This window comes from Trachypithecus francoisi, unplaced genomic scaffold, assembly GCF_009764315.1.
Source record: "Trachypithecus francoisi isolate TF-2019V2 unplaced genomic scaffold, Tfra_2.0 Lachesis_group0, whole genome shotgun sequence".
Taxonomy (NCBI): domain Eukaryota; kingdom Metazoa; phylum Chordata; class Mammalia; order Primates; family Cercopithecidae; genus Trachypithecus; species Trachypithecus francoisi.
Genome location: NW_022681453.1, coordinates 133,279,157 through 133,299,312, shown reverse-complemented (window position 1 = coordinate 133,299,312; position 20,156 = coordinate 133,279,157). Strand labels below are relative to the sequence as shown.

Sequence of the window (20,156 nt, the reverse complement as noted above, 5' to 3'; positions counted from 1 at the left end):
AGGGTAGTTCTAGCTCTAATGGTCAAGTTTCTTGTCTGCTACCAGTGGCAGCTGTGTGACAACCTGTGGTGTCCAAGGTTTGGCAGTGGCCGTGACTTCACTGAGCTTTGTAGTGTGACTCTAGCTATTAAGCTTCCTTCTATGCTTGTTTTCCAAGCCTGGTTCTCCCCTCTCCCTGCAGTCTTTCAACTACCCAGTGTTCTTCTTAAAAAAAGAAAAAATTCTGCTCAAATCCGCTGGCATTGTTTCTTATCACTTGTAACCAGTAATCCTGATACAATATTCCTTCCCTATTATGATGCCTAATCATGATGCCTATTATGATACCATCCCTCTAATCATGTCCCCTCCATTCTCCACCGAGTGGTAGAAGTGAATGTCTTAGAAGGTAAATCAGATCACATGATGTTTTGTTTTCAGTTGCATCTTGCATTTAGATATAAATCTTAGTAGTCTACTGGGACCTCCATTATCCAGCCCACCTCACAACCTCTTCCTCCAACCTCATCTTGCAACTTTCTTTTCCTTTGACCACTGGAAGCAGTGCTTCCTCAGCTTTAGTAACCTAGAGTAGAAAAGTCCCAGCAAGGGCCAGGCAGGGTGACTCACGCCTGTAGTCCCAGCACTTTGGGAGGCTGAGGCAGGTGGATCACCTGAGATCAGTTCAAGACCAGCCTGGCCAATATAGTGAAACCCCGTCTCCACTAAAAATACAAAAATTAGCCAGGTGTGGTGGCACACGCCTGTAATGCCAGCTACTTGGGAGGCTGAGGCAGGAGAATTGCTTGAGTCCAGGAGATAGAGGTTGCAGTGAGCCAGGATCTCGCCGCTGCACTCCAGCCTAGCTGACACAGCAAGACTCTGTCTAAAAAAAAAAAAAGTTTACAGCAAGAAGTCACTTGGGGAAGAGAAAACAGGAGAGGCAAGATAGAGCTAAATCTTGGAAATGGGTTCCTGGGTATTTCTTAGGCTTGGGACAAGTTCCCTAATCCTTTCATTATTTTGCTAAGGCATCCTTGATGTTTGTGATTTTGATACAATCTGTTTAAAAACATTATTTAAAAGTAGGTAACCTAATTTTTTTTTCGTGATGTTCCAAAGCTGTAAATGCCCTTACAGTTTCTTTATGTGTAAATATTTTCTCAATATGATTTTTCTCAATACAATGAATACATTTTTGTCAAAGCTAAAAGGTTATCAGCTTCTTCATCCCTGAGAGATCTGGGGGAAAAAAGGTATCAGATTCATAAAACAAATACTATATTTTTCTCTCTACCCACCAAAATGATTATTTCTCATGAGTCAATATAAAGAAGAATCTTATGTAGAATCTTATGTTTATATTATAACTCTGCATCAGTGTAAATGTGTTATTTAAATGAAAAAGGAAGCAATGATGGCAATGAAACCACTGGCATCCGTCTATGTAACCAACCAACATCCATCCATGTTTTAAAAAAAAAAAAAAAGAGCTTCTTAATTGCAAGCACTTTTTTTCTCCATACATTGTTTATTGTACCATTTACATTATCCAAAAAAGAATTTGTCTATTCTCAATCTTCATGTAAACAAAATTATCCAGTGTGTACACTTTTGTGTCTGGATTCTTTTGCTCAGCATGCTTTTGTGGCTTGCTTATATGGTTGTATATATCAGTAGTTTGTTCTTTTTATTGCCAATAATACTCCACTGTATGAATATATGACCTTTTTATCCATTCTCCTGTTGAACACCTGGCTGTTTATAGTTTTTAACTATTATGAATAAAGCCACTATAAACATTCTTATACAGGTATTTTTGTAGACATATTTTTATTTCTCTTGAATAAATACTTAGGAGTAGAATTTCTGGGCCATAAAGTAAAAGTATGTTTAACTTTTTTTTTTTTTTTTTTTTTGAGACGGAGTCTCGCTTTGTCACCCAAGCTGGAGTGCACTGGCCAGATCTCAGCTCACTGCAAGCTCCGCCTCCCGGGTTCACGCCATTCTCCTGTCTCAGCCTCCCAAGTAGCTGGGACTACAGGCGCCCGCCACCTCGCCCGGCTAGTTTTTTGTATTTTTTAGTAGAGACGGGGTTTCACTGTGTTAGCCAGGATGGTCTCGATCTCCTGACCTTGTGATCCACCCGCCTCGGCCTCCCAAAGTGCTGGGATTACAGGTTTGAGCCACCACGCCCGGCCAAGTATGTTTAACTTTTAAAGAAACTAAGTTTTCAAACGTGATTTTACTATTTTATATTCCCACCACCAAGGTATGAGAACTCCAGTTAGCCCTTATTTTGCCAATATTTAGTATTGCTGGTCTTTTAGCTTTTGGTTGGTTTTGTAGTGACTTCTCATTATTTTATTTATTTATTTTTTATGTATTTGTTTATTTTTTGAGACAGAGTCTTGCTCTGTTGCCCAGGCTGGAGTGTAGTGGCACGATCTCAGCTCACTGGAACCTCCACCTCCCGGGTTCAAGTGATTCTCCTGCTTCAGCCTCCCAAGTAGTTGGGACTACAGGTGTGTGCCACCATGCCTGGTTAATTTTTTTGTATTTTTAGTAGAGACAAGGTTTCACCGTGTTGGCCAGGCTGGTCTCCAACTCCTGGCCTCCCGAAGTGCTGGGATTACAGGTGTAAGCCATTGCACCTGACTGTTTCTCATGATTTTAATTTGCATTTTGCACACTTTAAAAAGTAATGTATTAGGATTCTCCACAGAAACAGAACCAATAGGATGTATATTAATATTTCTAGAAAGAGATTTATTGTAAGCTATTGGCTCACTCAATTATACAGGCTGAGAAGTCTCACAATCTGCGTTGTACAAGCTGGCGACCCAGGAAAGCTGGTAGCGTAGTTTGCAGGACTTGAATGCAGAAGTGCTGAGGGTATTGATTCCAGTTCAAGTCGGAAAGCCTGAGAACCAAGAACAGTGAATGCAGAAGCCCTACGTCCCAGCTCAATCAGGCAGAGAGCAAAGTCAACTTTCCTCCACTTTTTTGTTCTATTCAGGCCTTCAACTGACTGGATGATGCCCATGCACATTGGAGAGGGCCGTCTCCTTTACTAGGTTCACCAATTCAAATGCTAATCTTTTCTGGAAACATTCTCACAGACGTGCAGAAATTTTTTTTTTTTTTTTTTTTTTTTTTTTTTTTTTTTGAGACAGAGTCTCACTGTCGCCCAGGCTGGAGTGCAGTGGCACAATCTCAGCACACTGCAAGCTCCACCTCCCGGGTTCCCACCATTCTCCTGCGTCAGCCTCCCGAGTAGCTGGGACTACAGGCCCCCGCCACCATGCCCAGCTAATTTTTTGTATTTTTAGTAGATACGGGGTTTCACGGTGTTAGCCAGGATGGTCTCGATCTCCTGACCTCGTGATCCACCGGCCTCAGGCTCCCAAAGCGCTGGGATTACAGACGTGAGCCACCGCGCCCGGCCACAATCTGCTTCTTTCTTAAATATGAACAGATAATCAAGGATCACTAGGTTTTAAAACCTTCAAGAACATGGCCGGGCGTGGTGGCTCAAGCCTGTAATCCCAGCACTTTGGGAGGCCGAGACGGGCGGATCACAAGGTCAGGAGATTGAGACCATCCTGGCTAACATGGTGAAACCCCGTCTCCACTAAAAATACAAAAAACTAGCCGGGCGAGGTGGCGGCGCCTGTAGTCCCAGCTACTCAGGAGCCTGAGGCAGGAGAATGGTGTGAACCCGGGAGGCGGAGCTTGCAGTGAGCTGAGATCTGGCCACTGCACTCCAGCCTGGGTGACAGAGCGAGACTCCGTCTCAAAAAAAAAAAAAAACCTTCAAGAACAAAGATGGGAACCTAAATAAACCATTGGAAAAAAAATAACCAAGAAACACTAATCATTTTTTAAAATTGCAAAATTGTACTTCATTAATATTTAAAAAGCTTTGTGTTGCAAACAATAACATCAAGAAAGTGAAAATAAAGACTTCTATAGGGTTTGATAAGAAAGAGAAGGGCATTCTCAGGGGAGAGGCGACCAGGACTAAAAAGGTCTTTGGAGGGAACTTAGGGTGTATGGTAGAGACTCTGTGATCCACACGGCCAGGTTACACTGACACACAATGGTGTCATCATCACATGCCAGCCTGGGAGCCACATCATCTGGATTTGAACCCAGATTCTGCCTTTTAGCCCACCCATGCCTTGGTTTCCCCTTCTGTAACTGGTGCTAATCCATAGTACCTGTACCTCCTTCACAGAGAATGTTGTGGAGAGTTAACATAAGAAAAGTACTTAGAAGAGGGCCTATTATTTAAGATAAATAAGCTTAATGAAGGTTTGCTACCATTACTATGTATTACTACTACCTCTTCCACTAGAGGGTCCTGGGAATGGGGCTGGGTTGACAAGGAAGGCCTTAGAATCTCAGGTTACGAAGTTTGAACCCAAAGGAACAAAAGTAAGAGAAGGCCAATTTTAGTTGAAGCAGGATAAAAGTGTTTAGGACAATGAAACCAGTAGGAGTATGTAGGCTTCCCCTAACACGTCTCCCTATCTGGATTACGGTCCCAGCTAAGGGCTTCCTCCATCATCACACTCAACCCCAAGACACTTTAGTTGCCTGTTAATTACCTGCCTCCCCAGCTGGACCATGTCTGTGTTATGGGTGCATCTAGTGTCTAGTGCAGTGTCTGGCACTAAGTGCTCCACAAATGCTCTTCTGATGAATGAAGGCATAGATGAATGGAGTAGAATGATAGTTTAGAAAAGGAAAAATCTATAGGGAGACCAGCCCAGGGGCAGGCTCCTGGCTAGAATGAAGTCTGAGAGAGTGACAGAAAAGTAAGAAATGCAAGAGGTGTTTGGAAAAAAGAACAAATAGGAATTTGTGAAAGACTATGGGAGTTAATGGGAAGGGAAGAGTTGTTGACTGCGAGCCTGGGCTCCTGGATGCCAGCAGTGGCCCTGTTAAAAATGAGCAGAGGCCAGGCGCGGTGGCTCACGCCTGTAATCCCAGCGCTTTGGGAGGCCGAGGCGGGTGGATCACGAGCTCAGGAGATCGAGACCATCCTGGCTAACACGGTGAAACCCCGTCTCTACTAAAAATACAAAAATTAGCCGGGCGTGGTGGCAGGCGCCTGTAGTCCCAGCTACTCAGGAGGCTGAGGCAAGAGAATGGCTTGAACCCGGGAGGCGGAGCTCGCAGTGAGCTGAGATTGTGCCACTGCACTCCAGCCTGGGTGACAGAGCAAGACTCTGTCTCAAAAACAAAACAAAACAAAACAAAATAAAATAAAAAATAAAAATGAGAAGAAAGAAAGGAGAAGCTGGTTTGAGGGAGAAGATTTGCCCTTGACTTTACCCTTGTTGAGCTTTATAGAAGTTACTGGTGATAGTCATGCCTCTAATCCCAGCACTTTGGGAGGCTGAGGCAGCGAATCACTTGAGGCCAGGAGTTCAAGACCAGCCTGGCCAACATGGCCAAACCCCATCTCTACTAAAGTACAAAAAAAAAAACCTAGCTGGGCATGGTGGTGTGTGCCTGTAGTCCCAGCTACTCGGGAGGCTGAGGCAGGAGAATCACTTGAACTCAGCTACTCAGGAGGCTGAGGTGGGGTTTACAGTGAGCCAGATCATGCCACTGCACCCCAGCCTGGGCGACAGAGCAAGATTCTGTCTCAAAAAAAAAAAAAGTTAAACATAGAATTACCATACAACTCAGCAATTCTACTCCTCCTGGGTTTATACCCAAAAAATTGTAAACATAGGTTCACACAAAAAACTGTACATGAATGTTCATAGCAGCATTATTAGTGATAGCCAAAAACCAGAAACAACCCAAATGTTCCTTCAGCTGATGAGTTGATTAATAAAATGTGACATATCCATACAATGGACTATTATTTGACAATGAAAAGGACTGAAGTAATGATACGTGCTGACATGAATGAACCTTCAGAACATTCTAAGGGAAAGAAGCCAGTCCCAAAAGACCATATATTACATGATTTAATATGTATGAAATATGCAGAAAGAGAGTTCTGTGGAGAGAAAGTAGATTAGTAGTTTCCTAGGGATGGCAGTTTGCAGGAGGAATGGGAAGTGACTGCTAATAGGTATGGCAGTCACTTTGGGCCTGAGGAAAAATATTCTGAAACTGATTGTGGTGATGGTCACTTAACTTTGTAAATATACTATACTAAAAGCTATGGAATTTTGCACTTTAAGCAGATGGATTTCATCTTAATAAAGCTGTTAAGCACTTCCAGTCACCTAAAGACACTATTAAGAGAGTGGGGCCGGGAGTGGTGGCTGACACCTGTAATCCTAGCACTTTGGAAGGCTGAGGCAGGAGGATCCCTTGAGCCCAGTAGTTCAAGACCAGCCTGGGCAATATAAGGAGACTCTGTCTTTTAAAAGAAATAAATAGGCTGGGTGTGGTGGCTCATGCCTGTAATCTCAGCACTTTGGGAGGCCAAGGTGGGCGGATCACCTGAGATCAGGAGTTCAAGAACAGCCTGGCCAACATGGTGAAACCCCATCTCTACTAAAAATACAAAAATTAGCTGGGTGTGGTGGTGTGCACCTGTAGTCCCAGCTACTCAGGAGGCTGAGGCAGGAGAACAACTTGAACCCGGCAGGTGGAGGTTGCAGTGAGCTGAGATCGCGCCACTGCACTCCATCCTGGCAACAGAACGAGACTCCGTCTCAAAAAAAAAAAAAAAAAAAAGGCATTACAGCTTTTGCTCTCCTCCCTCTTCAGTCACTTGCTTTAGGAAAGACCAGTCATCCTGTGGAGAATCCATGTGGAAAGGAACTGTGGCATCTTGCCAACACTCTGCCCCATCTTGCAGCCATGGGAGTAAGCCATATATTATCTTGGAAGTGGATTGTTCAGCCTACGAAAGCCTGCAAGTGGCCACAGCCCCACATAACCTCTTTACTGCAACTTCATTAAAGACCCTAAGCTAAACCATGCAGCTAAGCCACTCCAGAATTCCTAACCTACAGAAACTGAGAATAAATGTTTATTGATGTTTTAAATCAGTATGTCTTAAAGGAGTTTGTTATATAGAATAGTTAAATACAGAAGCCTATTTTTTAAAATGCACAACATCTTGAACAGGCATTTCATGTAAATAAAAAGGATATGCAAATAGCTAATAAGCTTAGCAAGGAAATGCAAATGAAATCTCCAATGAGGCCGGGCACGGTGGCTCAAGCCTGTAATCCCAGCACTTTGGGAGGCCGAGAGGGGCGGATCACGAGGTCAGGAGATCGAGACCATCCTGGCTAATACGGTGAAACCCTGTCTCTACTTAAAAAATACAAAAAACTAGCCAGGCGACGAGGCGGGCGCCTGTAGTCCCAGCTACTCGGGAGGCTGAGGCAGGAGAATGGCGAGAACCGGGAGGCAGAGCTTGCAGTGAGCTGAGATCCGGCCACTGCACTCCAGCCTGGGTGGCAGAGCAAGACTCCGTCTCAAAAAAAAAAAAAAAAAAAAAAAAAGAAATCTCCAATGAAAAACTGCTGTATTCTCACTAGAATGACTCAAAATTTTGAGGTTTTTTTGAGGCAGGGTCTTACTCCGTTGCTTACGCTGGAGTGCAATTGTGTAATCATGGCTCACTGTATCCTCAACCTCCCAGGCTCAAGCAATCCTCCAACCTCAGTCTCCCGGGTAGCTAGGACCACAGGCACATGCCATCACACCCAGCTAATTTTTAAATATTTTGTAGAGACAAGGTGTCCCTATGTTGCTCAGGCTGGTCTTGAACCTCTGGGCTCAAGCGATTTGCACTCCTCCACCTCCCAAAGTGCTAGAATTACAGGTATAGCCACTGAGCCCAGCCCAGAATGACTAAAATTTAAAAATTTACAATAGTAAGTGTTGACAAGAATGTAGGGCAACTAAAACTTGTATACATTGCTGGCAGAAGTGCAAATTGGTACAACCAATTTGAGAATCCATCTCAAAAAAATAAAATAAAATAAAACCAGGAACAATCAGAGAATAAGATAGAGCTCTTAAAAATTAAAAACAGGCCAGGCGCGGTGGCTCACGCCTGTAATCCCAGCACTTTGGGAGGCCGAGATGGGCGGATCACGAGGTCAGGAGATCGAGACCATTCTGACTAACATGGTGAAACCCTGTCTCTACTAAAAATACAAAAATTAGCCGGGCGTGGTGGCGGGTGCCTGTAGTCCCAGCTACATGGGAGGCTGAGGCAGGAGAATGGCGTGAACCCGGGAGGCGGAGCTTGCAGTGAGTGGAGATCGCGCCACCGCACTCCAGCCTGGGTGACAGAGCGAGACTCCGTCTCAAAAAAAAAAAAAAAATTAAAAACAGGGCTGGGCAAGGTGGTTCAGGTCTGTAATCCCAGCACTTTGGGAGGCCAAGGTGGGCAGATAACCTGAGGTCAAGAGTTCAAGACCAGCCTGGCCAGCATGGTGAAACCCCCATCTCTACTAAAAATACAAAAATTGGCCGGGCGCGGTGGCTCAAACCTGTAATCCCAGCACTTTGGGAGGCCGAGACGGGCAGATCACGAGGTCAGGAGATCGAGACCATCCTGGCTAATACGGTGAAACCCCGTCTCTACTAAAAAATACAAAAAACTAGCCGGGCGACGAGGCGGGCGCCTGTAGTCCCAGCTACTCGGGAGGCTGAGACAGGAGAATGGCGTGAACCCGGGAGGCGGAGCTTGCAGTGAGCTGAGAGCCGGCCACTGCACTCCAGCCTGGGTGGCAGAGCAAGACTCCGTCTCAAAAAAAAAAAAAAAATAAAATAAAAATAAAAATAAAAATACAAAAATTAGCCAGGTGTTGTGGCACACAGGTAATCCCAGGTGCTCCGGAGGCTGAGGAAGGAGAATTGCTTGAGCCCAGGATATGGAGGTCACAGTGAGCCGAGATGGCACCACTGCACTCCAGCCTGGGTGACACAGCAAGACTCCGTCTCAAAAACAAAAAAATAATAAAATAAAAATAAAACCAGGAACAATCAGAGAACAAGATAGAGCTCTTAAAAATTAAAAACAGCCAGGGCTACATGGCTCATACCTGTAATCCCAGCACTTTGAGAGGCTGAGGCAGGTAGATCGCTTGAGCTCAGGAGTTTGAGACTACCCTGGGCAACATGGCAAAACCCTGCCTACATTAAAAAATATGAAAATTAGCTGCAGGTGGTGGTGCTCACCTGTGATGTCAGCTACTTGGGAGGCTGAGGTGAGAGGACCGCTTGAGCCTGGGAGGTCAAGGCTGCAGTGAGCTGTGATTATGCCATTGCACTCCAGCCTGGGTGACAAAGTGAGACCTTCTCTCAAAACAATAAAATAAAAACACCATAGGCCAGGCACGATGGCTCATGCCTGTAATCCCAGCACTTTGGGAGGCCAAGGCAGGTGAATCACTTGAGTCCAGGAGTTTGAGATTTGGGCAACATGGCAAAACTCCACCTCTACAAAAAACACAAAAATTAGCCAGGTGTGGTGGCGCATGCCTGTAGTCCCAGTTACCTTAGAGGCTGAGGTGGGAGGATCACCTGAGCACAGGAGGTTGAGGCTGCGGTGAGCTGAGATTGTGCCACTGCACTCCAGCCTGGGCAACAGAGCAAGACCCTGTCTCAAAAAAAAAAAAAAGAAGAAGAAATTAAAAACATTATAGATGGAATTTTAGTTCAATCAAAGGTTGAAAGGTAAAGTTGAGGAAACTCGCAGAAAGTATAATAAAACACAGAAACCAAAGAGATGGAAAATATGGGTAATAAAAAAATTAGAAATTTATTCCATGAGATTGGGAATAACAGAAATTGCAGAAAGAGAGAGTATGGAGGCGAGAAAATTATTTCAGATATGGTACAAGTAGATTTCCCCCAACCTCATGAATGTCACCTCATTGGAAGTCACCATACTGAAAAGGCCTACTGTGTAGGCACACAAAGCCATGCTGTGAAATTTAAGAATACAGGTAGGTAAGGAAGAGAGGGAAGGAAAGAGAGAGAGAGAGAGAACATAGTTCTCATTCAAAGAAATAGAAAACAGAATCAAAGTGGCATTGAAACTTTTCTTTTTTTTTTTTTTTTTTTTTTTTCTGAGACAGAGTCGCGCTCTGTCACCCAGGCTGGAGTGCAATGGCCGGATCTCAGCTCACTGCAAGCTCCGCCTCCCGGGTTTATGCCATTTTCCTGCCTCAGCCTCCCGAGTAGCTGAGACTACAGGTGCCCACCACCTCGCCCGGCTAGTTTTTTTGTATTTTTTTTAGTAGAGACAGGGTTTCACCGAGTTAGCCAGGATGGTCTCGCTCTCCGGACCTCGTGATCCGCCCGTCTCGGCCTCCCAAAGTGCTGGGATTACAGGCTTGAGCCACCGCGCCCGGCCTGAAACTTTTCAAAAGCAACACAGGATGCTAAAAAACAGTGGAGAAATGACTACAAAATTCTGAAGAAAAAGTATTGTTGTTATTATTATTATTTGAAAGAGGGTTTTGCTTTGTCACCCAGCTGGAGTGCAGTGGCTCTATCTCGGTTCACTCACTGCAGCCTCGACCTCCTGGGCTCAAGAGATTCTCCCACCTCAGCCTCTCAAGTAGCTGGGACCACAGGGATGTACCACCATGCCTGGCTAATTTTTTTGTATTTTTTGTAGAGACGAGATTTTGCTATATTGCCCAGGCTCATTTCGAACTCCTGACTCCTGAACTCAAGGGATCCACCTGCTTCGGCCTCCCAAAGTGCTGGTATTACAGGCATGAGCTACTGAGACAGGCCAAGAAAAACTATTTTCAACCTAAAATTCTAAATTTGAGTCAAGTATGAGAGTTGAATAAGGACATCTTAAGGCATACAAAGACTTCCCTTCTTTAAAAAAAGAAAACAAAAAGAGGCCGGGCGCGGTGGCTCACGCCTGTAATCCCAGAACTTTGGGAGGCTGAGGCAGGCGGATCACGAGGTCAGGAGCTGGAGACCATCCTGGCTAACATGGTGAAACCCCGTCTCTACTAAAAAAAAAAAAAAATACAAAAAAATTAGCCAGGCGTGGTGGCACACACCTGTAGTCCCAGCTATTTGGGAGGCTGAGGCAGGAGAATTACTTGAACCCAGGAGGCGGAGGTTGCAGTGAGCCGAGATTGCACCACTGCACTCCAGCCTGGGGACAGAGCAAGACTCCATCTAAAAAAAAAAAAAAAAAAACCCTATGCAACTTTTGAGGAATCTCCTAGATGATGTGCTTTGGCCAATAAGGAAAATGGAACTGTTTTTGTATTCGGAGACAATATTGAGAGGTTTTTACAGGTTTGAAGTAGTCAAAGAAAATTAGATATATGCACATAAAAATTTAAAACATGAAAAAAATTTTTGAATTTTAGGATATAAAACAATATTTGTAGGGAATAAGAAAGCCATTCATGGCTGGGTGCCATAGCTCACACCTGTAATCCCAGCACTTTGGGAGGTCAAGACAGGGAGATCACTTGCAGTCAGGAGTTTGAGACCAGCCTGGCCAACATGGTGAAACCCCGTCTCTATTAAAAACACAAAAATTTGTGGGTGTTGTGGCAGGTGCCTGTAATCCAGCTACTCGGGAGACTGAGCAGGGAGAATCACTTGAACTCAGGAGAAGGAGGTTGCAGTGAGCCAAGATCGTGCCATTGCACTCCAGCCTGGGTGACAGAGCAAGACTCATTCTCAAAAAAAAAGGAAAAAGGAAAGCCATTCATGCTATATTATAGTACTTGTCTCAAAAGTGAACAATATTGAGATGGTCAAAATAAGTCAAATACTTCCTATCAACTCTGAAAAGTGTCATATCCCTAAATGGTGAATCTGGGAGGAGGAAAACAGTGGGTGTATGAGAAAAGCATGTTCAGTCCTCAAGGAACTGATTTCACTGAAAGATATAGAAACTGATTATACTTGAAGTAGAATAAAAAATAAATGTGCAAAAAAAGTGTGTATGTAGTTGTGTGTGTGTGTCTCCTAATACTGGCATGCTTTTCATACTTTTTCTGCATTAAATTTCTGCTTCCAAAGGGCTTAGTTAATGCTTCTGAATTTCATGTGGTCTGGGAACTCTGAAAACAGGCTCCTCTGTTTGATGTCCCTCTTATTGCTTTCTTCTCTCCTTTTTTTTTTTTTGACAGAATTTTGCTCTTGTCGCCCAGGCTGGAGTACAATGGCACCATCTTGGCTCACTGCAACCTCCACCTCCTGGGTTCAAGTGATTCTCCTGCTTCAGCCTCCAGAGTAGCTGGGATTACAGGAGCCCGCCACCACGCCTGGCTAATTTTTTGTATTTTTAGCAGAGACAGGGTTTCAACATGTTTGTCAGGCTGGTCTTGAACTCCTGACCTCTGGTGATCCACCAGCTTCGGCCTCCCAAAGTGCTGGAATTACAGGCATGAACCACCGTGCCCGGCCGGTGTCCCTCTTATTTCTACTGAGAACTTTACATGGCTCACCTGTGTGGCCTTTCAGGAAATTTAACTACTCTACTGCTGATCTAAACTGACCTGTCAGGAAATCAAGAAATGGACAGAGGAGGGGTTTGTTGTAGCTCAGAAGAACACAGAAAAGAAAAGGAAACTCTACTTAGCATAAGCAAACGATATGAGAAAATAAAACTCATTCTGAAGGATCCAGCTGTGTTTATGAGCTGCAGTCTTGCCAGTGATTTAAGAGATAGGCTTGTTCTGGAGGATTTACATTAACAAAAGTTGCAAACCTAAAGTGTAGGATTGTCGATTTTTTTTTTTTTTTTTTTGAGACAGAGTCTCACTCTGTCGCCCAGGCTGGAGTGCAGTGGCCGGATCTCAGCTCACTGCAACTCCGCCTCCCGGGTTTATGCCATTCTCCTGCCTCAGCCTCCCGAGTAGCTGGGACTACAGGCGCCCACCACCTCGCCCGGCTAGTTTTTTGTATTTTTTAGTAGAGACGGGGTTTCACCGTGTTAGCCAGGATGGTCTCGATCTCCTGACCTCGTGATCCACCCGTCTCGGCCTCCCAAAGTGCTGGGATTACAGGCTTGAGCCACCGCGCCCGGCCAGGATTGTAGATTTAAAAAGAAAATACAAATTTCATGCTGTATACAGAGTAGTTCTATGAACAAAGTGGGGTTTTGTTGTTGTTGTTGTTGTTTTGCTTTTGTTTGTTTGTTTTTGAGATGGATTCTCCCTCTGTGGCCCAGGCTGGAGTGCAGTGGCAGGATCTCGGATCACTGCAACCTCCACCTCCCGGGTTCAAGAGATTCTCCTGCCTCAGCCTCTCAAGTAGCTGGGATTACAGGCATTCGCCCTGTCGCCTGGCTAATTTTTGTATTTTTGGTAGAGTCGGGGTTTTGCCATGTTGGCCAGGCCGGTCCCAAACACCTGACCTCAAGTGATCTGCCCGCCTTGGCCTCCCAGGGTGCTGGGATTACAGGCGTGAGCCACCATGCCTGCTCTGAACAGTGTTTCTATCGTTTTAAATTTGGTAAGGCCAGGCACGGTGGCTCATGCCTGTAATCCTAGCACCCTAGGAGGCCGAGGCGGGCAGATCACCTGAAGTCGGAAGTTGGAGACCAGCCTGACCAACATGGGGAAACTCTGTCTCTACTAAAAATACAAAAATTAGCCGGGCGTGGTGGTGCATGCCTGTAATCCCAGCTACTTGGGAGGCTGAGGCAGGAGAATCACTTGAGCCCGGGAGGTGGAAGTTGTAGTGAGCCAAGATCGCGCCGTTGCACTCCAGCCTGGGGCAACAAGAGCCAAACTCCGTCTCAAAATAATAATAATATAAAAAATGAGGCCCGCCGGAAAGGAATTACAGATGTTTCTGACCCTTGTTAAGGGATTAATAAGATTTACAGAGTTAATGGTGCAGTCTGGATCTGAGGGCTGGAATCAATTTCCCTGAGACACTCACTTCCATCCAGCAGAAAGTAGAAGGATGTCCAGCAAGTCACTCTCTGATGGGAAATTGCTGACACCAGGCACCAGCAGGTTGCTGACTCAGGCCAAGGGGAGTGCCAAGCCCTCATCACCCTCAGTGCATGAATCTTCACAGCAGCCATTGGAGCAGGGCCAGGCTTGCAAATGGCCTTTCATGCCACTTACCAAGAGTGAGTGTTCACTAATTTTTCTCCCCTAGGCAGAGGAATAAATGACAGTGACTTTCTTGGCATTCTCTCCTGAGAGCAGTACAGTGAGTTCAAAATGTAGAGTCAGGTAAACTTTGCATTTCTGTACAGGTCCAAGGCTAGAAGTTGTACAAATACAATCGCGTGTATGGGTTTGTCTATTTATTATCACATCATTGAAAAACAGCTACATGGATGAAACATTTATGTGAAGTTTAAAGACAGGGAAAACAATACCGTATTTCTGGAGACACATAGGAAGTAAGGTGATAGAAACAAGCATGAGGATAATAAATGCAAAGAGAGGCATACATACAGAGCTTCTGCTTGTGTTTGTATTGCTTTATTTCGTAGCCTGAGTGATAATGATAAGGGTGTTTCCCATTATTCTGTATACTCTTGTCTGTGCTTATATTTAATATTTAATAATATTTAAACATTTAATAATTTTTTTGTTTCAAAAAGTATTTTACCTTTTTCTGAGCTTTATTGGAGTATAATTTACATGTATGGCTGGGCGTGGTGGCTCATGCCTGTAATCCCAACATTTTGGGAGGCTGAGGCGGGTGGATCACCTGAGGTCAGGAGTTTGAGACCAGCCTGGCCAACATGGTGAAACCCCGTCTCTACTAAAAATACAAAAATTAGCCAGATGTTAAATTAGCCAGATGTGGTGGTGCACACCTGTAATCCCAGCTACTCAAGAGGCTGAGGCGTGAGAATCACCTGAATCTGGGAGGTGGAGGTTCCAGTGAGCCGAGATTGCACCTCTGCACTCTAGCCTGGGTGACAGAGCAAGACTCCATCTCAAAAATAAATAAAATAAAATAAAATGCTCTCTTCCACAGGAGGCTTACACGCCGCCGCTTGTGCTGCCGCCATGTCTCTAGTGATCCCTGAAAAGTTCCAGCATATTTTGCGAGTACTCAACACCAACATCGATGGGCGGCGGAAAATAGCCTTTGCCATCACTGCCATTAAGGGTGTGGGCCAAAGATATGCTCATGTGGTGTTGAGGAAAGCAGACATTGACCTCACCAAGAGGGCGGGAGAACTCACTGAGGATGAGGTGGAACATGTGATCACCATTATGCAGAATCCACGCCAGTACAAGATCCCAGACTGGTTCTTGAACAGACAGAAGGATGTCAAGGATGGAAAATACAGCCAGGTCCTAGCCAATGGTCTGGACAACAAGCTCCGTGAAGACCTGGAGCGACTGAAGAAGATTCGGGCCCATAGAGGGCTGCGCCACTTCTGGGGCCTTCGTGTCCGAGGCCAGCACACCAAGACCACTGGCCGCCGTGGCCGCACCGTGGGTGTGTCCAAGAAGAAATAAGTCTGTAGTCCTTAACAGAAATAAGTCTGTTAATAAATAGTTTATATACCCATAAAAATAAATAAATAAATAAAAATAAAAAATAAATAAAATAAAATAAACATCTACATGCAAAAAAAGTACCCTTATCACACAATTCAATGAGTTCTGACAGGTGTATAGTCACATAACTACCTCTGAAACTCATGATTTAGAATATTTTCATCACTCTCCAAAATTAAAAATATAAAAGCTGAGAGGCAAGTATTTATACTTCGAGCCATGACAGAAACTGATACTCAACCAGCTCTCCCTCCATAAACAGCTATAAAGCTGGACAAAATACATGGAATAACGGTTGAACCTCAGGCAACACAGCACTGTGACCCTTCAGCAAAGGGAACGAACAAAACGAGCCCACATTCCACGGTTTTCTATCTGGAGCCAATTTCTGGACTGTAGTGTCTGAGGGGTAGCCCAACCAGAGGACAAAAGTCTTCCTGACTTAAGAACACGGAAATAGGCCAGCCGCGGTGGCTCAAGCCTGTAATCCCAGCACTTTGGGAGGCCGAGACGGGCGGATCACGAGGTCAGGAGATCGAGACCATCCTGGCTAACATGGTGAAACCCTGTCTCTACTAAAAAAATACAGAAAAAACTAGCCGGGCGAGGTGGTGGGCGCCTGTAGTCCCAGCTACTCGGGAGGCTGAGGCAGGAGAATGGCGTAAACCTGGGAGGCGGAGCTTGCAGTGAGCTGAGATCCAGCCACTGCACTCCAGCCCGGGCGACAGAGCAACAGAGCAAGACCCCGTCTCAAAAAAAAAAAAAAAAAAAGAACACGGAAATAAGAGTTCAGGGCTACCTTGTATCTGGAATGTGTAGGGCAGATTACCAAAGAGAAAGAATCAATGCCAAGGAGGATCTAAAAAAATCTGCGTCGGGACCCTCTGAGTCTTCAGCTAAACACTAAACTATGCACGCATAGAACAAGCCTCCAAGAGGCCGGCAATGAACAATTACCAGAGAAAGAACAACTATCATTTTGCTGAGAGCTAAATAACTCCAAATCTCATACAGGTCTGAAAGATGTTCAAGTTTCAACCTGCCAGAGTGGAAATACTTTACAAAAAATGAGGCCACAGCAGACATCTCGGAAAGACCCCATCTTAGGAGAAAGACTAATCTAGCCCTAGAGTTAAAGGTTTCTCTAGACCCACCCTAACAAAGCTAAAAATAAGTTTCAAAAGTATTAAGCTAATTCCCAAGTAAATTAACTCCCTGACAGAAAAAAATCCAAAAATCTATCGATGAAGTTAAAAAAAAATTGGACACTTGACAATTTAGCATCCACAATGTCTAGCACATAATTTAAAAATTACCAGACACAGAAAGAAGCAGGAAAGTATGATCTATAATGAGGAAAAAAATTAGTAAATAGAAATACACCCCAAAATGATGGAAATGATGTTATTGTCAACAAGGACTTTAAACCAGCGTTATAAACACATTAAACTATTTCAAGGAAAAGATGAACACAATGACAGAACAATTGGGAAATGTCAATAGAAAAATGGAAAATGCAAAAAAGAATCAAACAAAAATTTTATAATCTAAAAATAAAATATATGAATTAAAAATTTAAGTGGATAGGTTTGTTGTTGTTGTTGTTTGTTAGTTTGAGATGGAGTCTTGCTCTGTCGCCCAGGCTAGAGTGTAGTGGCATGATCTTGGCTCACTGCAACCTCTGCCTCCCAGGTTCAAGTGATTCTCATGCCTCAGCCTCCCAAATAGCTGGGACTACAGGTGTGTGCCACCATGCCCAGCTAATTTTTAGTATTTTTGATAAGGACAGGGTTTTGCCATGATGGCCAGGCTGGTCTCGAACTCCTGGCCTCAAGTGATGCACCCACCTTGCCCTTCCAAACTACTGGGATTACAGGTGTGAGCCACTATGCCCGGCCTGGATAGGTTTTTTTTTTTTTTTTTAATTATCATTATTTAATTAGAGACAAGATCTCACTCTATCACCCAGACTGCAGTGCAGTGGCATGATCATGACTCACTATAGCCCTGAACTCCTTGACTCAAGTGATCCTCCCACCTCAGCCTCCCCAGTAGTAGGACTACAGGCATGTGCCACCACACCCAGCTAATGTTTTGTTGTTGTTGTTTCACTTTTTATGGAGATAGAGTCTTGCTGTGTTGCCTAGGCTGGTCTTGAACTTCTGGCCTCAAGTGATTCTCATGCCTCAGCATCCCAAAGTGCTGGATGACACGTGTGAACCACTGTGCCTGGCCTTGATAGGCTTAACAGCAGACTAGACACACAAAGAAAGATCAGTGAATTTAAACACATGACAATAGAAACTATCCCAACTGAAGCACATCGAGAAAATAAAAAGTCCAGAAAACTGTTGTCAAATTCTCAGCAATCTATTGGACTATATCAAGCCATCTACTATGTGCAAAGTTTAAGTACCAGGAGGAGAGGTGAGAGATATTCAAGCAGAAAAAAATATCTGAATAATAGTTAAAATATAGCATGTGAATAATTGTCAAAATTGTTTCAGAATTTTGAAAATACAAGCCCACAGATCCAAGAAGCTCCAAGAACCCCAGGAATGATAAAAATCAAAGAAACATGCCAAGGGACATCACAATTAAATGTCTCAAAACAAAACTAACCAAAAAACAAACAACAACAAAAACTTAAAACCAACCAGAGGAGTCCGGTCTGTAATCAGCGCTGTGGGAGGCCAAGGCAGGCAGATCACTTGAGGTCAGGAGTTTGAGACCAGCCTGGGCAACACGGCAAAACCCCATGTCTACTAAAAATACAGGAAAAAAAAAAAAAAGAGCTGGGCGTGGTGGTTTGTACCTGTAGTCCCAGCTACTCGGGAGGCTGGGGTAGGAGGATTACTTCAGCCCAGGAAGTGGAGGTTGCAATGAGCGCCACTGCACTCCAGCCTGGGTGACAGAGCAAGACCTTGTCAAAAAAAAAACAAAAACAAAAAACAAAAAAACGAAGAAGATGAAAAAAAAAAGTAACCAGAGGAAAAATATGTATTACATAGAGGAACAATGATAAGAATAGCCTCTGACATCTCATCATAAATAATGTAGCTCAGAACACAATGTAACAACTATTTAAAGTGATGAAAGAAAAGTAAAACCAATCAAACTAGAATCTATATCAAGAAAAAATGTCGCCAGGCATGGTGGCTCATGCCTGTAATCTCAGCACTTTGGGAGGCTGAGGCAGGAGGGTCGCTTGAGCTCAGGAGTTCAAGACCAGCCTGGGCAACATGGTGAAACCTCTTCCCTATAAAAAATGCAGAATTAGCCAGGCGTAGTGGCATGGACCTGTAGTCACAGCTATTTGGGAGGCTGAGGCAGGAGGGTTGCTTGAGACCAGGTAATCAGGCTGCAGTGAGTTGAGATCATGCCGCTGGGCTTCAGCCTGGGCAAGAGAGTAATATCCTGTCTCAAAAGAAAGAAATGTTTTCAACAACTTTATGCCAAAACATTTGAATACCTAGATGAAATAGACCAATTCCTTAAAACACACTATTTAAAAAATGGAATTTAAAATTTTTCCACTTGGCTGGGCATGGTGGCTCATGCCTGTAATCCCAGCATTTCGGGAGGCTGAGGCAGGTACATCACTTGAGGTCAGGAGTTCAAGACCAGCCTGGCCAATATGGTGAAACCCCGTATCTATTAAAAATACAAAAATTAGCCAGGTATGGTGGCGTGCGCCTGTAGTCCCATCTACACAGGAGGCTGAAGCATGAGAATCACTTAAACCCAGGAGGCAGAGGTTACAGTGAGCCAAGATCACGCCACTACACTGTAGCCTGGGTGACAGAGTGAGACTTTGTTGCAAAAACAAAATAATAATAATAAAATAAATAAATAAATAAAATAAAAATGTTCCTTTAAAAATAAACCTCCAGGCTGGGCACGGTGGCTCACGCCTGTAATCCCAGCACTTTGGGAGGCCGAAGCGGGCAGATCACCTGAGGTCATGAGTTTGAGACCAACCTGACCAACATGGAGAAACCCCGTCTCTACTAAAAATACAAAAAAATTAGCCGGGCATGGTGACCCAATCTTGTAATCCCAGCTACTCGGGAGACTGAGGCAGGAGAATCGCTTGAACCCGGTAGGCAGAGGTTGTGGTGAGGCGAGATCGAGCCATTGCACTCCAGCCTGGGCAACAAGAGCAAAACTCTGTCTCAAAAAATAAATAAATAAATAAATAAACCTCCAAAAATAAAACAAAAAAACCCCCTCCAGACTAAGATAACTTCACTAGTGAATTCTATCAAACATTTAGGGAAGAAATAATATCAATTTCATATAAACCTTTTTTGTAAAATAGAGAAAGACACACCTCAACTCAGAGCATTACTTTGATATCAAAACTAGACAAAAGCATTATGAGAAAAGAAAATTGCAGAGGAAATATTCCTGATGAAAATAAGTGCAAAATCAATACCAAGATAATAACAAATTGAATTAACCGATATATTTAAAAAGATGACACATCACAAATAAACGACCTTTTCTGAGGCATGCAAGTTTGGATTAACACCCAAAAATCAACTGATGCTATTTACCACATTAACAGAAAAAAAAGGAGTAAAGCTAGATGACCATTTCAATAGATGCAGAAAAAGTATTTAACAAAATTCAAAACCCATTCATGATAAAAAAAAAAAAAAACTCTCAGTAAACTCAGTATAGAGGAAAAAAAATATT

The 20,156-nt window shown here is 43.9% G+C and overlaps 1 protein-coding gene across 1 annotated transcript; it reads left to right on the top strand.

The window, feature by feature from the left end:
* The first annotated feature begins 14,899 nt into the window (after nt 1-14,899).
* On the top strand, nt 14,900-15,466 carry LOC117083849 (40S ribosomal protein S18-like). The gene has a single exon (XM_033211955.1). The coding sequence runs from the start codon at nt 14,907-14,909 to the stop codon at nt 15,411-15,413; it is 507 nt and encodes a 168-aa protein (XP_033067846.1). The 5' UTR covers nt 14,900-14,906; the 3' UTR covers nt 15,414-15,466.
* The last annotated feature ends 4,690 nt before the right edge of the window (nt 15,467-20,156 follow it).